General features: G+C 39.1%; 1 protein-coding gene across 1 annotated transcript in view; it reads right to left on the bottom strand.

Annotated features, from left to right (window-relative positions):
• GREB1L (growth regulation by estrogen in breast cancer-like) overlaps window positions 1-23,720 on the bottom strand; it is a 146,945-nt gene extending 123,225 nt beyond the window's left edge. Inside the window, exons 1-4 of the mRNA XM_006867286.1 lie at window positions 23,564-23,720; window positions 23,154-23,351; window positions 10,112-10,288; window positions 3,466-3,642 (exon numbers count right to left, since the gene is read on the bottom strand). Coding sequence (XP_006867348.1) covers window positions 3,466-3,642; window positions 10,112-10,288; window positions 23,154-23,351; window positions 23,564-23,720 — 709 coding nt within the window. The remainder of the gene's footprint in view (window positions 1-3,465; window positions 3,643-10,111; window positions 10,289-23,153; window positions 23,352-23,563) is intronic.
• Between the last annotated feature and the right edge of the window lie 857 nt (window positions 23,721-24,577).

The following is a 24,577-nucleotide window of genomic DNA, read 5'->3' as shown; positions in this document are numbered from 1 at the left end:
ATCTGTGGACAGAGATGGTTGAAGAACTCAATAACATCAGCCAAACAAGGCCAAGGGCAGACTTTGGAACAAAAAATCAATTGCTCATATGCAAATTCAGACTGAAGTTGAAGAAAATTAAAACAAGAGCCAAAATATGATCTTGAACATATCCCACCTGAATTTAAAGATCATCTCAAGAGCAGATTTGATGCATTATACACTAATGTCTTAAGATCAGAAGAGTTGTGGGATGACATTAAGAACATCATACAGGAAGGAAACAAAAGATCATTAAGACAAGAAAGAAGGAAATGAACATAATGGTTATCAGGAGAGACTCTGAAACTTGCTGTCCAGTGGAGAGATGCTAAAGCAAATAGAAAAAATGAGATGGTAAAACAGCTGAGCATAACTTTTCAAAGGTCAGCTTGGGAAGACAAAGTCAAGTATTAAAATAAAATGTGCAAATACCTGGAATTAGAAAACCAAAAGGGAAGAATACATTCAGCATTCCTCAAGCTGAAAGAATTGAAGAAAAAATTTAAGCCCTGACTTGCAATATTGAAGAATTCGGCTGGCAAAATATTGAATAATGCAGAAAGCATCAAAAGAAGATGGAAAGAATACACAGAGTCATTGTACCAAAAAGAAATAGCCACTATTCAATCATTTCAATAGGTAGTATATGATCAAGAGCCAATGGTACTGAAGGAAGACATCCACAATGTACTGAAGGTGCTGGCAAAGAACAAGTCTCTGGGAATTTGTGAAATACAAATAGAAATCTGGCAACAAACTAAGGCAGCACTGGAAGCATTCACTCATCTATGCCAAGCAATTTGGGAGACAACTACATGGCAAACTGATTGTAAGAGATCCATATTTGTGCCCATTCCTAAGAGAGGTGACTCAATGGAATACAGAAATCATTGGATAATGTCATTAATATCACATGCAAGTAAAATTTTGGTTAAAATAATTCAAAAACGGTTTCAACAGTACATTGACAGGGAACTGGCCAGAGGTCCTAGACAGATTCAGACCAGGACATGGAATGAGGGCTATCTCAGATGGATCTTGGCTGAAGCAGAGAATACCAGAAAGATGTTTACCTGTGCTTTATTGACTCTGCAAAGGCATTTGACTGTGTGGATCATGATAAACTATGGAAAACTTGCGAAGAATGTTATCCAGAAGAAAATTCCAGAACACTTAATTGTGCTCATTAGTAACCTATACATAGACCAAGAGGCAGTCACTTGAACAGATCAAGGGGACACTAAATGGTTTAAAACCTGGGAAGGTGTGAACTACAGTTATATTCTTTTGCCATACTTACTTAATCTGTATGTTGAGCAAATAATCTGAGAAGTTGGATTATATGAAGGAAGAACATAGCATCAGAGTTGGAAGAAAATTCATTAACAACTTGCCATATGCAGATGATACAATCTTGCTTGCTGAAAATATATTCTGATATAGATTGAAGACCACAACCTTTAGTATGCATTGCTCCTCATTGCAAAGAAAACAAGTATCTTCACCACTGGACCCATAAATAACATCATGATAAATAGAGAAAAGATTGAAGTTGTCAAAGATTTCATTTTGCTTGCACCAACCATCAACACTCAGAGAAGCAGCAGTCGAGAAATCAAATGATGTATTGCAATTGGCAAATCTGGTGCACAAGACCTCTTTAAACTGTTCAAGAGCAATGATGTCATTTAAGGACTAAGGTGTGTCTGACCCAAGCCATGGTATTTTCAATATCTTCATATGCATGTAAAAATTGGACAATGAATCCAGAAGACTGTAGAATTGATGTATTTGAATCATAGTGTTGGAGGTGAATATTAAAGTACCATATACTGCCAGAAGAACAAACAAATCCATGTTCAAAGAAGAACAGCCAGCGTACTCCTTAGAAGACAGGATGGCGACATTTGGCCTCTCATATTCAGACTATTATCAGGAGGGACCAGCCCCTGGAAAAAGACATTATGCTTGGTAAAGTGGAGGGTCAGCAAAAAAGAGTAAAATCCCAGTGAAATGCATTGGCACAGTGGCAGCAGCCATGGGCTCGGGCATAAAGATTGTGAGGATGGTACAGGACTGGCAGTGTTTTATTCTGTTGTACACAGAGTCTCTATGAGTAGGAGCCATCTGGATGGCACCTAACATCAACAATAAAGGTCAAACAGAGACTGATGGAACCTCAGAGACTATGGCCTTTAGTTACCCTTCAGACTTGGAACTGAATTCACCCCTGTAGCTCAATTTTCAGCCAAATAACATATAGATTTTAAGGGGAACAATAACACTAGTGTGGTATGCATACCTTGGAATAATCAGCCATTTGAACCAAAGGGGCAGCATTTACCCATAGGCCAAGTTCAGAATAGTTAGGAAAGAAGGGGGAAGCGGAACAGGAAGCACAAGAAGGAAGTGGAATCAGTGATAATACATTGAGGACACTGCAATCAATGAGATGAAACAAAATGTATATGAATTGTTGAATGTAAAGCTAATATCTGCTCTGTAAATCTTCACTCAATTCACTATAAAGTTTTTTTAAAATGCAAATATCTACTGGCTGTTGTTGTTGTGTGCCATAAAGTTGATTCTCACTCACAGTGATGTAATAGGATAGAGGAGCAGTACCCGCAGGTTCTCCTAGGCTGTAACTGCTGTAATCTTTGTGAAAGTCAACCACTACATCTTTCTCCTGAGGACTACTGGTACGTTCAAACCACTCAGTTTTTGGTTAGCAGCCAACTGCTTAACCATTGCACTACCAGAGCTCCTTTAATAGCATACTAAGCATTTGAAGCCCCCTAGTACTGGTGTGGCGCTGTGGGTTAATGTGCCAGACTGCAAAGCCATTCGAACTGCAAGGTTGGCAGTTCAAGCTCACCAGCTGCTCCTTGGAAACCCTATGCAGGGTCACTATGGGTTGGAATCGACTTGATGGCACTTCACAACAACAAGTATGTTATTGGAAGGAGCTCTGGTAGTGTTGTGGTTACGGATTGGGTTGCTAACCTCAGGGTCAGCAGTTTGAAACTACCAGCTGTTCTGTGGCAGAAAGATGAGGCTTTCTGCTCTGGTAAAGACTTAAATCCTACACAAGGTTGCTATGAGTTGGAACCAACTCCACAGCACATAACAACAACAACAATAGTACGTTATTGGAGTCCTGGTGTGGCACTGCAGGATAATGTGCTGAACTGTAAGGTCAGTTTGAACCAAAATATCGAGATTCAAACCTAGCCACTCTTCCAGAAACCCTATACTGGGTTTCTATGGGTTGGAACCGACTTGACGGCACTTAACAACAACAACAACAAAGTACATTATTATACTGATAGACTTCTGACCTTAAAATACTTACTACATCACACTTGCACTAGAATCCTATATTGGCACTGTCACCACTGGAAAATCACTCCCTTCCCTTTCCCTACTAGAAGATGACCCTACCTTTCCAGCAGATAAGAGGCCCCTTGGATAGTACACCCTGGGAAGTTCGGACTAGGTAGTACTTTAAGTGCTTCTGCTTCTTTGGCTGGGTGGTGAGCTTCAAGTTAATGTGGTTGGAAAATTCTGTGAAATAGCGAAATCCTCTTTCTCCACAGCCAATACAGTTTCCAGAAAACCCTGAAACAAGGAAACCAAAGTTATTCGTGACCTCATCAATGGACATAATACTTACACATATAAACATAAAGATCTACTCGATAACTTCTCAAGTTTAAGGAGGTAATTTAAAGAAAGAAATAAGAAGGGGTACAAAAGAAATTTTGGCAGTTTACAGGAAATAATTTAAATGCTACCCCAAAAGGATAACGGTTAAAGAAATAAACTGAATAGTACCATGTGACGATATTTATATAGTTGATATCGTAAGAGAAATTTGATCCTAGAAATGTCCACTACCTCTTTCACACACACAGCCTTCTCAGAGAACCTGCTGACCTTTGGCATGGTTCTCTGCCCTACCTGTCATGTGAATTTCCTCTAACGGACCAATAACTGACCTAATCTGGGGCAGTCAGAGGCTCTCTCCTGGAATTCTGAAGTAAACAAGCCATGAGTCATTCAGATAGAACTATAGCCTGAATTTGTATGATTTTGTAAAATTAGAACCAGAGTTGGGACTATGTCAATCACATGTAAGGCTAAGGTATGAGAGAAAACAAATGGAAAGACATGAAGACACGGCTGATCTGCAGAGAGGAGCACACAGTATGGACAGAGATGTGCAAACTCAGGGATACTGTTAACTTTCCAGTTTTTATGCCATCTAGTTATGCTTTCTGGTGCTAAACTCCATGGGATTCCCATTTTCCCCTAATCCAGCCCTTCTTTATTCCAGGTGGGTGGTGCTAATGGTTTGTGTGCATTTAATAACCTAGAAGTTGTGATTCAAAGCCACCCAGAAGTACTGCAAAAGAGAGAGCTGGCAATCTGTTTCCATAAAGCTGGCAGCCAAGAAACCCCTAAGGAGCAGTTTTACTTGGGAACATGTGGCTTGATTGAGTCCGAAGTAACTCAATGGCAGTGGGTTTTGTTTTCGTTTTTCTGCTCCATGAGCTCTAACATCTAAACAATTCCCCTCTCAGACAAATCAAACAAAATAAAGTTTGGAGCACAGGACATGGAGAGAAGAAGAAATTGACAATGCTGGGAAGATGAGAAACCATGCTTTGCTTTATATTGGAAATGTACTTTTTGGTCCCCTTTAATATACAGAGGAAAAGGTAGGCAGTAAGAGAGTTCCTCTGATTGTCTGATGAAAAAAATCACATTTATTACCATATAGGTGGACAAAGACATAAAAGTTGTAAATAAGAAAGAAAATTCTACGTTGTATAACTATAGTTTCTGTACCCAAGGGGGCTTCAAAAGTTTGTGGAAACATGGCATCGAAAGATAATGGAATTTTTCTATGATTTTTTTTTTTTAAACCTTCTCACATACCTATAAACATTTTAAAACAAATTCACTAATAAAATAATACATTCTTTTAAAATAAACCCTAAACCAACCTGGAGTCCTAGTGTGTCACTGTAGGATACTGTGGACTATTAACCACAAGGTGGGTTATTTAAATGTACCAGGCACTTCTTAGAAACCCTATACAGGGTTGCTATGAGTCGAAACCAACTCACTGGCACTTAACAACAACCAACAAACCAAACAAGTAACAAAGTAAGCAAAGAAGAGAAAGGCTTTGGGTATTAAAGACAGATTATCTCCCAATGTCCCCATTTTAGAATGCTGATTATCAGTTCAGAACATTGTTAAGTGGGCAGTTCAATTTATTGGGGTGGTGCTGAAGAGTCAGCACTGGACTGGGAATCACAAAGGTCAGCAGTTCAAACCCACCAGCTGCTCCTCAGAAACTCTACACAGGGTCACTGTGGGTTGGAACCAACTTGATGGCACTTAACAACAACATACACCAGATGTTGGGTTCAACACTGGAGGCCCAGTAGAGAACATGAGATAGTTTAAACCTCTAACCAATTATACAGGATTACTCATATAATACTGTTATTTTACAGAAATGTAAACACTATCAAAATTTTGTAAATGGCTTAAAACATTCAAGACAAATTGCATTAAAGAGCAATTGGTCATCTGTCCCAAACTCTTAACACTGCAGGCAAACAAACAAAAATTTTGTCAATGGTTGCGTAGTTCATCAAGTTCCTAAAGTCATCCATACATCAATCCATCCATGCAATAAATACTTTATTTGTCACCCAAGAGTTCCTGGGTGACACAAATGGCTAAGCAATTGACTACTAACCAAAAGGTTGGCAGTTCAAACTTACCCAGAGGTGCCTTCAAAGAAAGTCCTGATGATTTGCTTCTGAAAGGTCACAGCTTTGTAAACGCAATGGAGCTAAGTTCTATTGGGACAAACATGGGCCACCATGCGTTCTAACCAATTCTTCAGTAACTGGTGTTAGGCACTATTTCAAGCACCAAGGATTCAGCACTGAACAAAGGAGACAAAGCTCCTTTCCTCATGGAGCTCAAATTCTGGTGTAATCATCACTGCTTATGAAAATTGCCTGATATACCTACACGGTAAAAATGCTCTAAGAACATTTCACTTGCAATTATTTAGGGCATTCCCCCTCAAATGAAGCTTATATAATAAGTCCAAGTATTTCAGAAAAGATTAGTATAAAAATTAGAATTAATAAATTAATGAGGTTGAGTTTTATCTTTGATCTTTTCCTCTGCCTATTCTCAGAGGTTGAAAAGCAAGAGAGGCATGGAAGGAAGAAAAGTAGTGGATTTTAGAAAAAGCCAGAAAGAAAAGAACCTTTACATTAACGACAAGTGTTAACAATATTAAGAAGTTAGAATCCTATAGCCAATTTTTCAAACTCTGTATGACTCAGCAGTATCCATAGATCAAGAGAGATTTTACTTGCTCAGAGTTCTTGCTAACATCAATAAGAAAAATTAAACCCCACCTCTTACAGCCAAATTGCCTTTCTAGTTATTCTGACCCTCAAGTTGTCCAAGTGCAAGGTAGATTTGGAGCACCTGCACTGTCAACTGTTTAAAAATAAGTTCTCCCACAGTCTTTGGAATCTGAATAATTTACATTAAAATGTAGACAAATTTGGAAATCTGCAGGGATCCTAGAACATCCAAAGCTTAAAATTTTCCTGACTATATTTTAATGCATACTAAAATCACCCATTGCAAGAAGGAAATACTGGGTGAATATTAACTTCTGGACAATGTATGTTGTTATTGTTGTTAAGTGCTATGGATTTGGTTCTGACTCATAGTGAACCTGTATAGGGTTTCCAAGGAGTGGCTGGTGAGCTTGAACTGCTGACCTTGCAGTTCTAAGCAACCTCGCAGTCCTGTGCATTAACCCATAGTGCCACACCAGGGCTCTGGACAATAGAGTACTGAAAATATGAAAATACAGTTATCAAAAAAAAAAAAAAAAAAAAAAAAGTACCACTTTGTTGCAATACATTTTTAACTCGGAGAAGTAACAAGTGAAAAATTATGCCCATTTTTACAAGGATAGAGAACGTAATTGCTCCACTGGAGACAGGTGAGGCTGTCTGCTTCCATAAATGTTTACAGTACCAGAAACCCTATCGAGTAGTTTAACTCTATCCCATAGGGTCACTGGTGTGATGCTGTGGGAAAAGCACTGGTTGGTTGGAACCACAAGGCCAGTGGTTCAAATTCACCAGCCACTCCTTGGAAACCCCATACAGGGTTCGCTATGAGTAGGCACTGAGTCGATGACACTTAACAACAACAACAATATAGGGTCACTATGAATCAGAATCGACTAGATGACAGTGGGTTTAGTTTAGAGAAAGTAAACAGGTCTATTAAAGTATTTAATAAATACTAAAGCTCTGGTAGCATAGTGGTTATGAATTGGGCTGCGAACCGCAAGACCAGCAGTTCAAAACTACCAGCTGCTCTGCGGGAGAAAGAGGAGGAGGCTTTCTGCTCCTGTAAAGATTTACAGCCTCGGAAACCCTGTTCAGGATCACTATGGGTCGGAACTAACTCGACGGCATTTAACAACAACAACAAAGCAGAAAAGGGAGAAAGATAAGGGTTTCTATTTCCAGAAAGGTTTATAGTTTTGGAAACCCTATACTGGGTCTCTATGAGTTGGAACCAACTTCATGACACTAGACAACAAACCAGAATAACTATGATTTTAATGAGCAAGTACTAGGTCCATGGGTGGCACAGTTCGCTCTCAGCTATTAAAGGTTGGCGGTTGAACGCCCCCAGTGGTGCTGAGGAAGAAAGGCCTGTTTATCTGCTTCCATAAAGAAAACTGTGGAGTAGTTGTACTCTGTAACACACAGGGTTGTCATGTGTCAGGGTCGGCTCAGCGGCATTGGGTTTGGTTTGTTTTACTATGTTTTCCACACTGCACCAGCTGGGTGCCTTATAAACTTCATCTCACTTGATCTTTATAACCCTGCTGAGAAGATACTATTGGCCCATTTACAGATATGAGAAATCTGAGATGTCAAGAGGGTAAGTAGCTTGCCAAGTTTTTAAAAGTACTAAGTGGCATACCTGGGATTTAAACTTAGATCTAATTTCAAAGCCCCTGGTCTTTATATATTCCTATTGTTACGAAATCTATTATTCTAATGGTCTTCCAAGAGGATTCCTCTAGTCAAGAAGAATCACTGAGCCAAAAAAGGAATCCTGAGAGAATTTTCTATCTCTGTAGTCATCGTCACATCTGCGCTGTTCTTTTAGATGAGACTGTGATGTTTTAATGGAGCCCTGGTGGCATAGTGGGTTATGCATTGGGCTCCTAACTGAAAAGTCAACAGTTTGAAGCTACCATTTTCCTATGCAGGAGAAAGATGAGGTTTTCTGCTCCCAAAAAGATTTTTAGCCTCAGAAACCCCTATACACGGTTACCATCAGTCGGAATTGACTCGATGGCACACAACCAACCAATGATGTTTTAAAATGCTAGAGAAGTCATACCAAAGTCTTTTTTCCAAAGTCATTCTACTACAACCTACTAGGTCATAGCCTCTGAGAGGGAAAGGATTCTTATTTTTTGTTCCCCCACATCATCTAGCATGATTTCTGTCACACATTTTGAATAGAAGTTGCTGAATGAATGAATAAACAAACAAACAGATATTTGGACCGTCTTTGCTAATTTGGTCCAATATGTAAGTTTTATTACTGTTGTTAAGTGCTGTAGAGTCAGTTCTGACCCATAGTGACCCTGGCATAGGGTTTCAAAGGCTGTAAATCTTTACAGGAGCAGAAAGCCTCATCTTTCTCATGTGGAACTGCTGACCTTGAGGTTAGCAGCCCAACTCGTAACCACTACACTACCAGAGCATCTTAGTTTTATTACTAGGCTTCCATGTTATCTTCTCAATTTTACTAACAGAAAAATAAACAACCATTTTTTAGGGAAGTCTTATGAAAAATAATGACAACTTATTTTCTTATGAACCAGAAGACAGGTTAGAACTGTAATTTAAGGAAGCTTAAATTACATTCCAAACTAATATGCCTCTCTTTCAATACAACACTTGAATTTTCTTTTTCCTTTTTACTGATATTTGTGCCTCAGTCATCAGACTCCATCCAAAGTATGAGAAATTCTGAGAAGCCAAAACAGAGGAATGCAGCAGCAAAAAAAACCACACACAAAAAAGCAAAACCCAACAATCTTCATATGTCCTCTTATTTGTCTTTTTAATTATGGAAAAAATTAAACGAAATCCACCTTTTGCTATTTCCCAACATATAGGGAAGTTATGACGTGAAAAAGCCCAGACTCTAAGTTAAGAACAGAAAAGTAAGCCACTTGGTTTTGAAATGAAGTTATATATTTCATATCATATTTATATTCTTAGTTATTTTGGGTTAAAAAGTGACTAAATATAAAATGAGAATCACAATCATTTTATATTTAGATAGAAATAATAGATGCTACAGAAAAAACACAAGTAGCTTACAAAGTGAATAATCCACAGACCAATCACTAAGAGTTGATTTGACATCATATTCAGATCAATAATTTTATAGAAAGTAAATTCCACTATGTTTTTAAAATATTAATTTTAATTGACTATTTTCTGTCTGTTAATAAAAGACAAAAAAAAGTCTCTTAATGAAGGCATGAGTGTTAAGAGAGAATAAGCCCACTGCCCTTGAGTCAATTCTGACTCACAGTGACCCTAAATAATAGAATAGAATGGCACCAGGGACACAAACGCTTAAGAAAGCAAACTACCACATCTTTCTCCAATGGTACAGCTAGTGGGTTGATGTTATTGTTGTTAAGCGCCTTAACGCATTAAGCAGCAGTGCCACACCAGGGCTCCAGCTAGTGGGTTAGAAACCACCAACCATTTGGTTGGCAGATAAGCACTTTAAACTGTACCACCAGGCCGCCATAGAATGAAGGAAAATAAAAATTTAAAAACGTTTCTCATTTGAACTAAATGATATAACCCTCAATGAATTCTGCAAAACTTAAAAAAATAATTGTATGATAATTTAAATAAACATCTATTTTAACTGCCTCATTTTAGAAGGAATTTTACATGCATGAAATACTCACCTAAAAGTGCATTTTTTCCATGATCATCTGGTAGAAATCGCTTGTCAACAGCACAAACTAGGATGTGTTCAGGAAGATTGGGAGATTTGGCCCCAACCAGCAGGAAGCCTGCTGGGATATCAATTTGTTCCATACACAGCGAAACCAAGCGCAAATCTTTTCCTGCTTGACAAAAACCTAAAAAACAGATACAAAGGACACAGTGACCTGATAAATCAGGAGAAAAATGTGGCACAGATTCTCAAATTCCTAAAAAATCCCCCAAATCAGACTTACTAGAATGTTGAGACTTGAGATGCCCTGGAACTATTACCCTGAGATAGTCTTCAAATCTTGAACCCAAACTAATCTCTGAGGTCACTTTGCTGCTAAATTACAAAATGGCTCAAAAATCATGCTTAAGTACTGTGCTCCTTCAAAAAAAAAAAAAAAATCACATATGTGGTACCAAAGGTCAACAATGACTTTAAAACAAAGTTAAGAATGTTCGCACACTGTGAAGACTATAACCAATGTCACTGAAGAACTTATACAGAAAGCTAAATTGCTGTGTAAGCCTTCACTGAAAACACACAATCTTTTGCTGTTGTTGAAAAAGCACTGTGAAATGCTTTCCTCGTCACAGCTGTTATCAAACTGATTCCAACTCATAGGGATTTGAATGGCTGCGTTTTCAAATCACCTGGCCTTTCTTTTGAAGTGCCTCTGGGTAGACTTGAACTTCCAACCTTTAGTTAGCAGTTACGTATGTTATTCATTGCACCACTCAGGAATCCCAGAAATGTTTATAATCCTTGTGGAGATTAATTTATTTGTCACTATTACACACTAAATTTAAAGTCCATATACTCCAACTACAAGACCAGTTGTATTGCTCATATGTGCCCCTCCGAGGAATGTGTCTTTCCTATATTTTTATCCATTCAGCCAACGTTGATGACTTATTTTTGGGCCCACAGGAAAGGCAATGATTAAAGCAAACAAAAAACAAAATAGCAAACTTTGAAAAGTCCACTTTTTTTCATGTGCACATAAAATAATGGCTTTGCATTCAAAGTAAACTGAATTCTCTAAATGGGAAAAATCATAACCAGAGCCGCTCTTCATTTTACAGAGAACAAAATTAAAACTGAAGTGCAGAGTTTGCACCTATCAAGGATGGACTAGCACTAGATCTCAGGATAGTTAGATTATCTGCACTAGATAGGACATAACAAAACCGTACAAAACCACTTTCTATACCATAATGCATTATAATCCATTAGTTCATGATTTATTAATCCTACATTTGCAACAGATGCTGTCCTGGGCAAGGAGTATAGAGATTTCCAAGAATGATTTGGTGGTAAGTGCTGTCAAGTTGGCACTGACTCATAGCAACACTGTATAGGGTTTCCAAGGAGTGGCTGGTGGGTCTGAACAGCTGACCTTGCAGTTAGCAGCCCAGTGCTTATCCTACAGTGCCACACCAGGACTCCTTAAGAATGATAGGGATCCAATAAATAATAACAAAACAATTTTATTGAGGACAGCAATTGTTCTGATACAGAACATACCTCCCTATACTTTCTGGGGAATGATCTCCCTGCACTCTAATTGAAATTCTTGAGTGACTGTTAACCAAAAAGTTGACAGTTTGAATTGACGCAGAATACATCAGAAGAAAGGCCTGGTGATCTACTTCTGAAAAATCATGGAGCACATTTCTACCTTCTACTCTTGATGTGTAGTTATAAGACTCAGAGTTGACTCCATAGCAACTGGGCTGATTTGCTTGTTTGCCCTCTAATCATATGATGCCCTGAGGAGCTGTGATATTCCAGATTGACATACCAGCTGGAACCTGACCCAAACTGGACCACTTTAATATTCCACTTTCTGACCAGAGTTGACTGAGGAGTGGGCACCTGACATAAGCAAGGCCAATCAAAGCCTTTTCCCTGGAAGTTCTGAACATGGAGCCTGGCTCAGTGCATTCTACTGGTAACCATGCTCCTTGTCACATGAGAGAAGTCTGCCAGCAGAGACAGGCAGGAGAAAGTTCTGGCAGTGTCTGAATCCCTAAAGCCTATTTACATATGACTCTACCATGGTTTGATCATGAAACCATTTATTTGGCATTCTTTCAATTATTTATTCATTTGAACCTAAGCAAGTTTAAGTTGTTTTTCCGTCATTTGCAACCACAAGCAGATTTACAGAAGTATACTAAATGCTCTCTCAAGGAATTGTCAGAACATGTTTGTTGTTGTTGTTGTTAAGTGCTGTCAAGTTAGTTCCGACCCACAGCGACCCTGTATAGGGTTTCCAAGGAGCAGCTGGTGAGCTTGAACCACCAACCTTGTAGTTCAAAGGGCTTTTGCAGTCTGGCACATTAACCCATAGTGCCATGGGGGACACCTAACTCTCCACACACAAATCTGAGGTCACCATCATTACCAAACAATACAAAGTCCGAAAGGTGCAGGTCAGATGTTTCCCAACACATTAACTCATGATTTTAAGCAAATACCAAATATTCCCAAAACGTTGTATAAAGTATTGTGCATGTGAAATCTCTGATATGGTTTGGATCATGAAACCTCAAAAGCAGATATAATAATGCCGAAAGAAGAAAGACTACAATAATCAGGACACTAGGTCTCAACCACAGAGCCCTAGTAACACAGTAGTTAAAACACTCAACGGCTAATTGAAAGACTAGAGGTTTGAACCCACCAGAAAGATGAGGCAGTCTGCTTCTGTAAAGATTTATAGCCTCGGAAGGCTATAAATATGGAGCCGTTCTGCTCTGTCCTTTAGGGTCCCTAAAGGGGACTCAATGGCAGTGGACTTGGTTTTTATCCCTTTAAAAACGTATATTTTATTTATTTGGTCACAGTACATGCTTTTCTTACACAATTTAAATTAAACTTTTATTAAACGAGTAGACATTTTTGTATAACATGATTATTCGTATAACATAATATACCAGTTGTTTGCTGTCAAGTGAATTCCAACAAGATTCTGTGTGTTAATGTTAGAATAGACATATATACCAGAGAGTTTTCAATGGCTGATTTCTCAGAAAGTAGACTGCCAGACCTTTCTTTTGAGGTATCTCTGGGTGGACTCAAGCCTCCAACGTTCCAATAAGCATCCAAATGCTTTAACCAGATGCACCACTCAGGGACTCTATTAATATTCTCAACCTAAATGCTTTTCACTTAAAATCAATTCGTTATCATGTCATGTAAAGACAGAATTAGTCTTTAAAGCTTTAGACATTCAAGAGATTATATTCTGAGAAAAGTTTGTGTATCAAAATTTGAGTCAAAGATTTAGTAGGAGAATGGGCAATCTGAGGCCCAGGAAGTCTAGGAAAATGGCCCAAGGTCCAATACCAGCAATCAGAAACATTGGATGGCATTGCTAGGCGCCATCAAGCCATAGCAACCCTATGCACAACAGAAAGAAACACTGCCCGGTCCTGGGCCAACCTCACAATCGTTGCTATACCACTATGCCAATACATTTTGCTGGGGGTCTTCCTCTTTTTCTCTGGCCCTCCACTATACCAAATATGATATCCTTCTCCAGTGACTGGTCCCTCCTGACAATATGTATGAGAGATGAAGTTTGGCCACCCTGGCTTCCAAGGAGCACTCTGGCTGTACTTCCACCAACACAGATCTGTTTGTTCTTTTGGCAGCCTATGTTGTTGTTGTTGTTGTTATGTGTCGTGGAGTCAGTTCGGACCCATAGCGACCCTGCACAGGGTTTCCGAGGCTGTAAATCTTTATGGGAGCAGAATGCCTCATCTTTCTCCCATGGAGCAGCTGGTAGTTTCGAACTGCTGATCTTGTGGTTCGCAGCCCGATTTGTAACCACTACACTATCAGAGTAGCTCATATTACTTTCAATATTCTCCTCCAACACCATAACTCAAATGTAACCATTCTTCCACGGTCTTCCACTCATTTGTCAGTTTGTCATACAGTGATGGCTTGTACGTCGCTGTGATTCTGGAAGCTATGCCATGGGTATTTTAAATACCAGCAGGGTCATCCATGGTGGACAGGTTTCAGCTGAGGTTCCAGATGAAGGTAGACTAGGAAGGAGGAGAGATGGACTACTTCCAAATATTTAGTCATTGAAAACCTTACAAATAAATAGCAGTGGAACACTGTCAGCCCCAGAAACATTGGTAACAGAACCCAAATGCCCCTTCATCCTCATTAACACCTCTTTACTGCTGTTGTTGTTAGGTGCCATTGAGTTGGTTCTGATTCACAGCAACCCAATGTACAACAGAATAAAATACTGCCTGCTGGTTCCTGCACCATCCTCACAATTATTACTCTTTTTGAGCCCATTATTGGCGCCATTGTGCATTCCCTCTCACTGAGGCTCTCTGCCTCTTTTTCATTGACCCTCCACTTTACCAAGCATGTCTCCTTCTCCAGAGACTGGTCCCTGCTGATATGTCCAAAGTAAGTAAGATGAAGTCTCTCCATCCTTACTTCTAAGGAGTATTCTGGTTATACTCCTTCCAAGGTAGATTTATTCATTCTTCTGGCAGCCCATGGTATATTCAATATTCTTCACCGACACTAATTCAAAGGCCATCAATTCTTCTTTTGTCTTCCTTATCCAGCTTTCATATACATATAAGGTGATTCATGTCATGGCTATCCTCAAGGTGCAGAGGTCTTTTGCAGCAGATTTAACTAATGTAGTAAGTCATTTGATTTCTTCACAGTTGCTTCCATGGGGTGTTGATTATAGCTCCAAGTAAAAGGAAATCTATGACAAATTCAGTCTTTTCTCCATTTATCATAATGTTGCTAATTGGTGCAGTTGTGTGTTTTTGTTTGAAGTTGAGGTATAATCTAGACCTCATCAGTAAGTGCTTCAAGTCTTCTGCATGTTTAGACAACAAGGTTGTGTCATCTGAATATAGCAGGTTGTTAGTGAGTCTTCCTCTGATCCTGATGCTGTCTAGCTTTTGAGATTATTTGTTCAGCATACAGATTGAATAAGGATGCAGAAAGGACGCAGCTCTGACACACGCCTTTCCTGACTTTAGACCATATAGGAGCCCCAGTTCTGTTTAAATGGCTGTCTTTTAGTCTATGTCCAGGTTCTGCAGAAGCATAATCAAGGGCTCTGGAGTTCCTATTCTTCACAATGTTATCCATAATTTGTTATGTTCTACATAGTTGAAAGCCTTTGCATGGTCAAGAAAACATAGGTAAACATTCTTAAGGTACACTTTGCTTTCAGGTAAGATCCATCTGACATCAGCAATGACAACACCTCTTTAACTCATATATAATGCTTCACCTCCCCCCAGTTACGTGTCAGGCACTGAACTGCAACTTCTTCCTTGCCTGTGTTTGCAGTGTCCCATCATCCAACTTCCTTTGGTCCTTTCCAGATTGAGACAGAGGCACTTGATACAGCCACGGTGTAAGTCAGCAACTATCTATCTCATGTTGTTGCTGTTAAGTGCTGTCAAGTTGTTTTCGACTCATAGGGTTCCCGAGGAGTGGCTGGTGAGTTTGAACCGCTGACCTTGCAGTTCAATCTGACCTTTCAGTTTAGTGCTTTAAGTGCCATACCTTGCTGAGAAATCCTTAAAATTATGAGTATGCAAACCACACAGGTGACCCATGGCTAGAATGTGGTGGTGGTGGTGGTGGGGCACAAAAATTTAGTTCCAGACTAAAGAGAAATACCTAATATAGAAGTCCACAGAAAGCAGGGTTTTCTATGAGAAAAAGATGATTTCAGAGTGATTTCTGTCACAAAATGAAAACAGCAGTCTGTCCAAATGAAGAAGCACGTGGTTCTTAGGAGGACTTTCCCATTTATGATATGGGGATATGTAGAGGTCAAAAGTACAACAATTATTTGTGGCGCTGTGGATTAATACGCTGGACCGTAAAGTCGGTTTGAACCACAAGGTCAATGGTTCAAATTCATCAGCTGCTTCTCAGAAACCCATACACAGGGTTGCTATGAGTCGGAACTGACTCGACAGCACTTAACAACAGATTTTATGAAAAACATGTTTTCTAGCCCCCTTCTGGTAAAAAAATTTTTCTAAGAGGTGCCTTTGACAATGAAAGAAGAAAATGTCCTATATTATGCTAAAAGAAACACCACCACAAAACCTCACACTGATTGGGGTTTGTCAAAGGAGCACACAAGTCACCTGAAAGCACTCTCAATGGTCAAAGCTGGAACAATTTGTGTAAGAAAATAATACTGGTTTATGACCCAAAGTATAAAGTAACTACTCCTGAGTCCCTACTGATATAAATAAATGATTGGATAAATTAACAAATGAGGGAAAAGAAGCAAATCTACCACACAGGTGAATTTCAAATCTATGTAAACACGTGACCCTCCAGGAGGTGGAGCCTAGGTCTCCATTCCTTAAGTAGGGGTTGGGGAATAGAAACTTTCTTCACTCTGACAGGTCATTAGGGTAACCATCAACAGTTTTATATATACCCTCAACATGATGGTACTTTATCTCTGTGATTGTCCTCTCCAAAACTCTTAACTCTAGTATGTTGTTGCTGTTAAGTGCAATCGAGTCAGTTCCAACTCATAGTGACCTGTATAAGGTTTCCAAGGAGTGGCTGGTTAGTTCAAACTGACCTTGAGGTAAAGTGCTTATCCTACAGTGCCACACCAGGACTCCAACTCTTGTATGTTGTTGTCAAGTGCCATCGAGTTGGTTCCAACTCCTAGAGACCTGTATAGGGTTTCTATCTGAGGATAGGCTGGTGGGGTTTGCCCGGCAAACCTGCAGTTCAAACTGACCTTGTGGTCCTGAGAATTATCCTGCAGTACCACACCAGGACTTCAACTCTTGTATACACTGAAAAAAACAAAGACAAATTCCAGTCGAGGGTCATCCTACAGTATGCCTGACTAGTTCTCTTCAAAACTGTCAAAGCTATAGAAAAGGAGGCAAGTCTAGGAAACTGTCAGAGATAGGGAGCAAATGAAATGTGGTATCCTGGATGAGATCCTGGAACAGAAAAAGGACCTCCGCTAAAAACTTTTGTTACTGTTTGTTGTCAGTTGCCTTCAAGTTGGTTGTTACTCATGGAGACATCAGCGAGGCATGGAGTGGCGTTGTGGGTTAATGCATCAGACTGCAAAGTTGTTTGAACTGCAAGGTCAAGCTGCTCCTCGGAAACCCTATACAGGGTCACTATGGGTTGGAACCGACTTAACAACAACAACATGGAGATTCTATGTGTGCAGAGTAGAACTGCTCCATATGTGTACTGAAACAGATCTGTCTTCTGAGGTAGCTGTGGATATGTTTTAACTACAAACCTTTTGGCTGGTTAGTTAAGCACTTCATTGTTTGCATCAACCAGGGTAAAAATGAAGGAATCTGAATAAGCTATGAAGTTTATTATTAAAATTAACTTAAAATGTATTAATATTGGTACATTAATTATCACATTTGTATTATACAATTCCCCCCTCCCCAACACACACACACACACACAAAGCTCCCATTCTGACTCATGGCCACCCCATGTCCTTCTTTGACCTTCTGAAGCACATCACCAGGCTTTTCTTCCAAAACACCTCTGAGTGGGCCTAAATCACCAAGTTTTCAGCTAGTACTTTTGGACTTAACTATTTGCACCTTGAGACCCTTTGCATTATATTGCTGTTGTTAAGTGCTATCTAGTTAGTTCTAATTCATAGAGACCCTGTATAGGGTTTCCCAGTCTTTTTTTTTTTTTTTTTTAATATATTAGTGGGAGCAGAGAGCCTCATCTCTCTCCCACAGAGTGGCTGATGAGCTCAAAGTGCCAATCTTTTTGTATTATAATAATATGTAGATACACAGAACAGAGGAAATAGAATAATAGGGGAAACTAGAGATATACTGAAATTCATTGTACTATCTTTTCACTTTTTTGTTAAATCTAAAATTGTTCTAAAAGCTAATGTCTTTTCTTTTTTTAATGTCTTATTTGATCTCCTTTCACTTTAGTTACTGTTCAGCTTGACTCCCAGGGGCCATTTAATTAAGAGAAGAGTGAACTGGAGACCGAAAGGAAAGCTAAGACAGAATTTAGGAACAGGGTCAAGAAGAAAGCAACTCATGGCCAAGACTGGCTGCCGAGTCAAGAAACCAAGTTCAGTTTGTAGCTAGTTTGAGAATAAACTTCTTACCACCAAAGAGCTGGGATATCTATTTACTATTGCCTCTAAACCCTTACCATCAAGGTCCAGATCAGCTGATTACATATAGACTATACTGTCAGGAATGATTACCTTAAGAAAAATTATGTAAAAAACACTATTTAGCTTATTTCTTTTAAGATTGAAAATAAGAGAAAACAGGTAAACAATCTATATGTGTAAACAAGAGGAGATACATAAAGAATCTATGAAATGTGATTTTATATACCAAGACTTGTAAAATTTAAAAATTTGGTGTAGCGGAAGTTCTATTTTTCTGCTTTTAAACATGTCAGATTATTAATAAACATCAAATATTAAATCTCTAATAAACATCAAGGAGTTCTGGCATGGCACTATACGGTAAGCATTAAACTGCTAAGCACAAGGCTGGCAGTTCAAACCTACCAGCCACTTCTTGGAAACCCTATACAGGGTAGGTAAGAATCAGAGCCTACATCACAACACTTAATAACAACATCAAACATTACATCTCAATGACAACCTCAAGCTAAATGAAAAAACCCAAAAACCTTGCCCTTAGGATAAATCTGAATTGATTGTTCTTTTAGAGGCTCCTGGGGAATGAGGACAGAGTACCCTAAGGAAGGATCTAAGCCTGTTTACAGCACACAGAGAAGGAAAGATAAGTTATACATATGTGCATACAAATAACTGTTTCACAAACTTGCCCCCAAATAGTTTCATTTCCTGAGAGTATTACGGAAATAGTGTTCTAAAGAAGAGGTTCTTGCAGAGCAAATAATTTTAATAAAAAAGGGAATAATAGGAGAAGGTCATTCTTTATAAACTTCATCTGCATTTCCTTAAGAAAACAGCTAAGGTTCTCACTTCACAGAAAGAGATTTGCATTCTCCAATTATCTTCAACTTGAAGGCTACAGAGTAAACTAAGAGGGGGAGGGGAAATTTTACTGAAACAGCTGTAAACACAAACTAAAGTAATCAAAGCAATCTTAGAGGCCTAAAATTTAGTTGTCCTTCTCCCCTTAGACAATCAACTGCCTCTCAGCGGGGTAGGAACCTACACTATTGCAATAATTTACATAAGAAATTAGCAACCAAAATTTACATCTGAATGGTAGCCCCCAGCAGCACGTCAGGTGTTAAGTATCTGCTTATCTAAATTGCCTCTAAAAATAGCTTTACCTTCCTTTAAGTCTTAGGTAAATATAGGGTTTCCCACCAAGCAGAGGTGGTGAGCTGAATCATGTCCAGGCATTATATATATTGACCCATTTCACTGCCATTTTTTAAGGGAAATTTCAGGGTGTTCTTCAGATGGGTGAGAAAACCCTTAAAAATCTCTTAGAATGATCCAAATGGAAAAAGATATACAAACTTTAAACTATGCTTGTTTTAAATGCCCATCCCCAGGTGAATGAAATTAGGTGGTGGTGAGGAAACAAAGACTAGGTATACAATTAATTACAAGAAATGAAAATAGCTGAGTTAAGAATCTAGTACAGAACTAATGCTTTCTTTCTCTTGGAATTTGAATCTTGTGCTTGGGTTCTTCCTGGTCAAAAATAAATACCTTTCCAAGTTTCTTTCTTGTATCTTTAAACAATTACTCCTCCCTTACACTTGACAGAATGTCTATAGGGAAAGAGTAGTATTCTCATGTTTTAAAATTCAAGAAATATTTTCTCTCTACTTGTGTGGCACTGTAGGATAAATCACTGGACTGCAAGGCCGGTTTGAATTGCAAGGTAAGCGGTTCAAACACACCAGCCACTCCTCGGAAACCCTATACAACAGGGTCCTGTTGCTATGAGTGGGAACCGAGTTGATAACACTGAACAACGTATCACTGAATTTATATCTTGGTGGGTACTAAACAGCTTTCCTTACCTGGTTATAAATAATGCCAGGGTCATATACTCTCAAAGGCAAACTAAAAACATAACAAGTGCACAGGACATACAAGGCAATCCCACCCTCCATATTATGGTATAAAATTTGGTATTTCAAAATTATGTCTCTAGAGTTTTTACTCTGGTTCTATTTAATTCTCAGATATAAAAAGACTCCTCAATAAGAATACAACAATATTTTAAGCACTACTTAAACATCTAGTTGTTATGTGATAAATGTGAGCTGACTGATCAACTAAACAATAGGCAATGAAATGGACATAAAGCAGTGAAGTGGAAACAAAGCTATTTACTCACCTCCTGCTCCTTGGAAACCCTATACAGGGTCGCTATGGGTTGGAACTGACTCGACGGCACTTCACAATACAACAACAACACCTTCACAGGTTGACAGACTTGTATTATATCAATAATGAATAAAACAATATACATATGTTAAGTCCAGACCAAAAAACCCAATTAAACCTGGACGCAAATTTATAAGCAATGAACAGGCCCAACTCATATAGCAGTAATGCTAATTAGACACCATTGTTCCATCTTTTGCCATTATTGGAATTCAATGAAACAGACATACATAAGCTAGAAGGATTAAAGTCAAGAGTGTAAACTCATTTATCTGGTCTTCAAAATTGAATTTCTAAATCATCTCAAATCATTTGCTCTTCAAATTTTATAGGGAGATTGTCTTGAGATTTTATCTCCCCTTTGTATTCATTCCCAAATTTTCATATATTGGAATCCTTCCATGTCCAAGGCAGACATATAAATTACACTATGTTGGAAGAAAGATGAAGCTTTCTGCTCCCATGAAGATATAAAGCCTTAGGAACCCTATACAAGGTAGCTATGGGTTGGAACCAACTTGACAGCCGTTAACAACAAAACAATCTGAGAGAAGTTGTTTTGTGTTGTTATGTGCTGTGGAGTCAATTTTGACTCATAGCAACCCTGTACAGGGTTTCTGAGGCTGTAAATCTTTACAGGAGCAAAAAGCCTCATCTTTCTCCCGTGGAACAGCTGGTAGTTTTGAACTGCTGGAAAACTAGAACCCATATATTAATTATGTTATGATGATCAAAAACTGTATAACATTAGATGGACGGAAGGGAGTATCATTTAAATTATGATATCACCAAGTCCATAAAACACCCAAAATACTAAAAAGAAAAACAAAAAACCCACAAAACCAGCAAGTCAATTCTGATTCACATGGACCCTGTATAGGGCTTCAGAGGTAATAAATTCTTACGAGAACTGAAAACCTCATCTTTTTCCCATGGGGCAGCTGTTGGGCTTGAACTACCGACCTTTCAGTTGGCTAGCAGTGCAGTGATTATCCTACAGTGCTGCCAGGGCTTTATATGCTTTATGCTGTTAAGTGCTGTCAAGTCAGTTCCAACTCATAGTGACCCTGTATAGAGTTTCCAAGGAGTGGCTGATGGGTTTGAACCATTGGCCTTACAGTTTGAACAGACCTTGTGATCGTGATCAAGTGCTTATCCTACAGCACCACACCTGATGTATATTCTAGTAAAAGTGTGTGTGTGTGTGTGTGTGTGTGTGTGTGTGTATATATATATATATCTCGAGAGAGAGCGCTCTGGTAGCGTAGTGGTTACGAATCAGGCTGCTAACCTCAGGATCAGCATATATATATATATATATATATATATATATAGAGAGAGAGAGAGAGAGAGAGAGAGACTGACTGACTTCTGGTGTGGTGCTGTGGGTTAATGTGCCAGACAGCAAAGCCATTTAAATTGCAAGATCAACAGTTAGCTCACCAGCTGCTACTGGGAAACCTTTAACGGGAGCAGAAAGCCTCTTCTTTCTTCCATGGAGATGCTGGTACTATTGAACTGCTGACCTTGAGGTTAGCAGCCCAACTCGTAAACAGTACGCTACCAGATACATATATATATGGCGTGAGAGAGCGAGAGCGTGAGCGAGCTCTGGTAGCGTAGTGGTTACGAGTCGTGCTGCTAACCTCAATGTCAGTAGTTTGCAACTACCAGCTGTCCTGCATGAGTAAGATGAGGCTTTTTGCTCCTGTAAAGAACTGCAGCCTTGGAAACCCTACAGAGAGTTGCTGTGAGTCAGAACCGACTCCACAGCACACCATATACTAGAATCTTATTAAAGTCCTGGTGTGACGTTGTGGGTTAATGAGGTTAATGTGCTGACCTACAAGATCAGTTTGAACCACAAGGTTGGTGGTTCAAGCTCATCAGCTGTTCCTTGGAAACACTATACAGGGTCACTATGAGTCAGAACCAACTTGGCACTTAACAACAACAACAAAGGTCTTATTAAAAGTATAGTTCAAGACTTAGTGGAAGAGGAAATTGGCACTGATAAAAGAAAACAAGATTGTAAACATATTTACATTTTTATCCGCCATGTTGTTGTGTTGTTAAGTGCCATCAAGTTGATTCCAACCCACAGCGACCCTGTATAGGGTTTCCAAGCAGCTGGTGACCCTGAACCACTGACCCTGAAGTTCAAACAACTTTGCAGTCTGATGCATTAGCCCACGGCACCACACCAGGACTCCACAGATAATAATACACTGAATGAGTTTGGAGGAGGTATTGAAAGAAGTAGGAAGGGAAACATGAAACAAGCTTCTAACATATTTGCATTCTTGCAGAAAGTCCATGGAGCAATGAATGAAAGAGCCCTGAACTAAGTCTAGGCTTGCTTTTGCTACATGCCAGGCTAGAGAAGTCATCCAACTGCTGTGAGTCTCTTCACCTAGAAGACAGCCGATAATACGCGCTGTCTTTCTTACGGACACCCACTAGGAGATAATATGAGTGAGAGCAAATCACTTCTGATTCCTTTTCATGATTCCTGGTTTCAATTGCTGAACAACACATGTGAGAATCAGATAGTATTAGAGGGATTGAAGAAAACAAAACTTAAACCCACCATCTGTAGTGCAAGACCCCTCTGGGGCAGGTTTTTGTGAATAGGGAATTGGTGGGCTATTGGATTCAGACATTTCTTCATCGTCTTCATCATCTTCCATTTCATTAGCGGTCAGATTGTTAGAAAAGTCCAAACTTCCATTTTGAGTGTAGCGGTGTACCAAATCTTTGTCCAGATCCTCCACCTTAGGTTTTATATCTGTGACGGTAAAGAAATCATAACTATTTTAATAAAAAACATGCTTCTGCAAAAATAAAAGAAAAATACATTGTTCTGAAAGGCATATCTGAGGAAAGAAAGGGAGACTTAGTGTTTTCTGACCAGTTTGTTTTAGAAATCCCTAAATTTCTGGAGTTCTTATTTCTTTACAAGGAGTCCTAAGAAATGTGTGTGATTGAGAAACAACTTACCTGCAGATGAGAAAGCATGCTGGTCAGGGTCCAGGTATAGCTGGGAAAAAATTGGTCGTGGTACCACAGTATTACACCTGAGTGAGGCCTCTATGGAGTTGTGGAGAGCTTCCTCAAATCGAGCAGACTTCAGTTGCCCAGCATATGAATTCCCCATGGTCTACACTCCCCATATACAACAAAGAAAAAAGGGAAAAGAAAACGGATATAATTAGAGGATTGTGTCTGCAAAACAGATATATTGCTAAAATGAAATGTATCCATATATCTTAAGATATGAACTACATCAATTTTGTTAACACAACTTGTGTAAGTTGTCTGTTATCACATCACCTTTGCCTTTTATCTTTACAGTCCAAACCATTTCAAAATGCCCCTTGACAGGATCTTGTAACTGAGAATTGAACACTAACAGATGCCTTAGTCAAGGCTCTCCAACCAACACATCACGAGAGACTCGTCAATAATGAAAGCCCAGTCTGGTTCACAGGAGAAAGATGAGGCTGCCTCTTCCCATACAGATTACCTTACTAGTATTTTGACTCTATCCTACATTCAGTTGTTTGTTATGAGTTACAAGGGACTCTATCAATGGCAGTGGGTTTTTAAGTTTTCTAATAATAAACCAAATCCACTGCCATCGATTTGATTCTAACTCACCAAGACTCTGTAAAGGGTTTCTGAGGTTGTAAATCTTTACACGTGCAGAAAACCTCATTTTCCTCCAGCGGACCTGCTGGTGGATTTGAACTGCCCGCCGTGCAGTTACCAGTCCAGTGCTTATCCTATCCTACAATGAAATCATAAAAAACTAAATGCACTGAATTTAAATTACTAGTTTCCTGACTTACAAAAAAACATACTCTAAAGTAGATATGTTGTTGTTAAGTGCTATGGAGTTGTTTCTGACTCACTGCAACCCTGGTAATGCAGCGGTTATGAGTCAGGCTGCTAACCTCAAGGTCAACAGTTCGAAACTACCAGCTTTTCTGAGGGCGAAAGATGAGGCTTTCT

Source organism: Chrysochloris asiatica, unplaced genomic scaffold (assembly GCF_000296735.1).
Source record: "Chrysochloris asiatica unplaced genomic scaffold, ChrAsi1.0 scaffold00103, whole genome shotgun sequence".
NCBI lineage: Eukaryota > Metazoa > Chordata > Mammalia > Afrosoricida > Chrysochloridae > Chrysochloris > Chrysochloris asiatica.
This window is presented reverse-complemented; position numbering and strand designations above follow the sequence as displayed.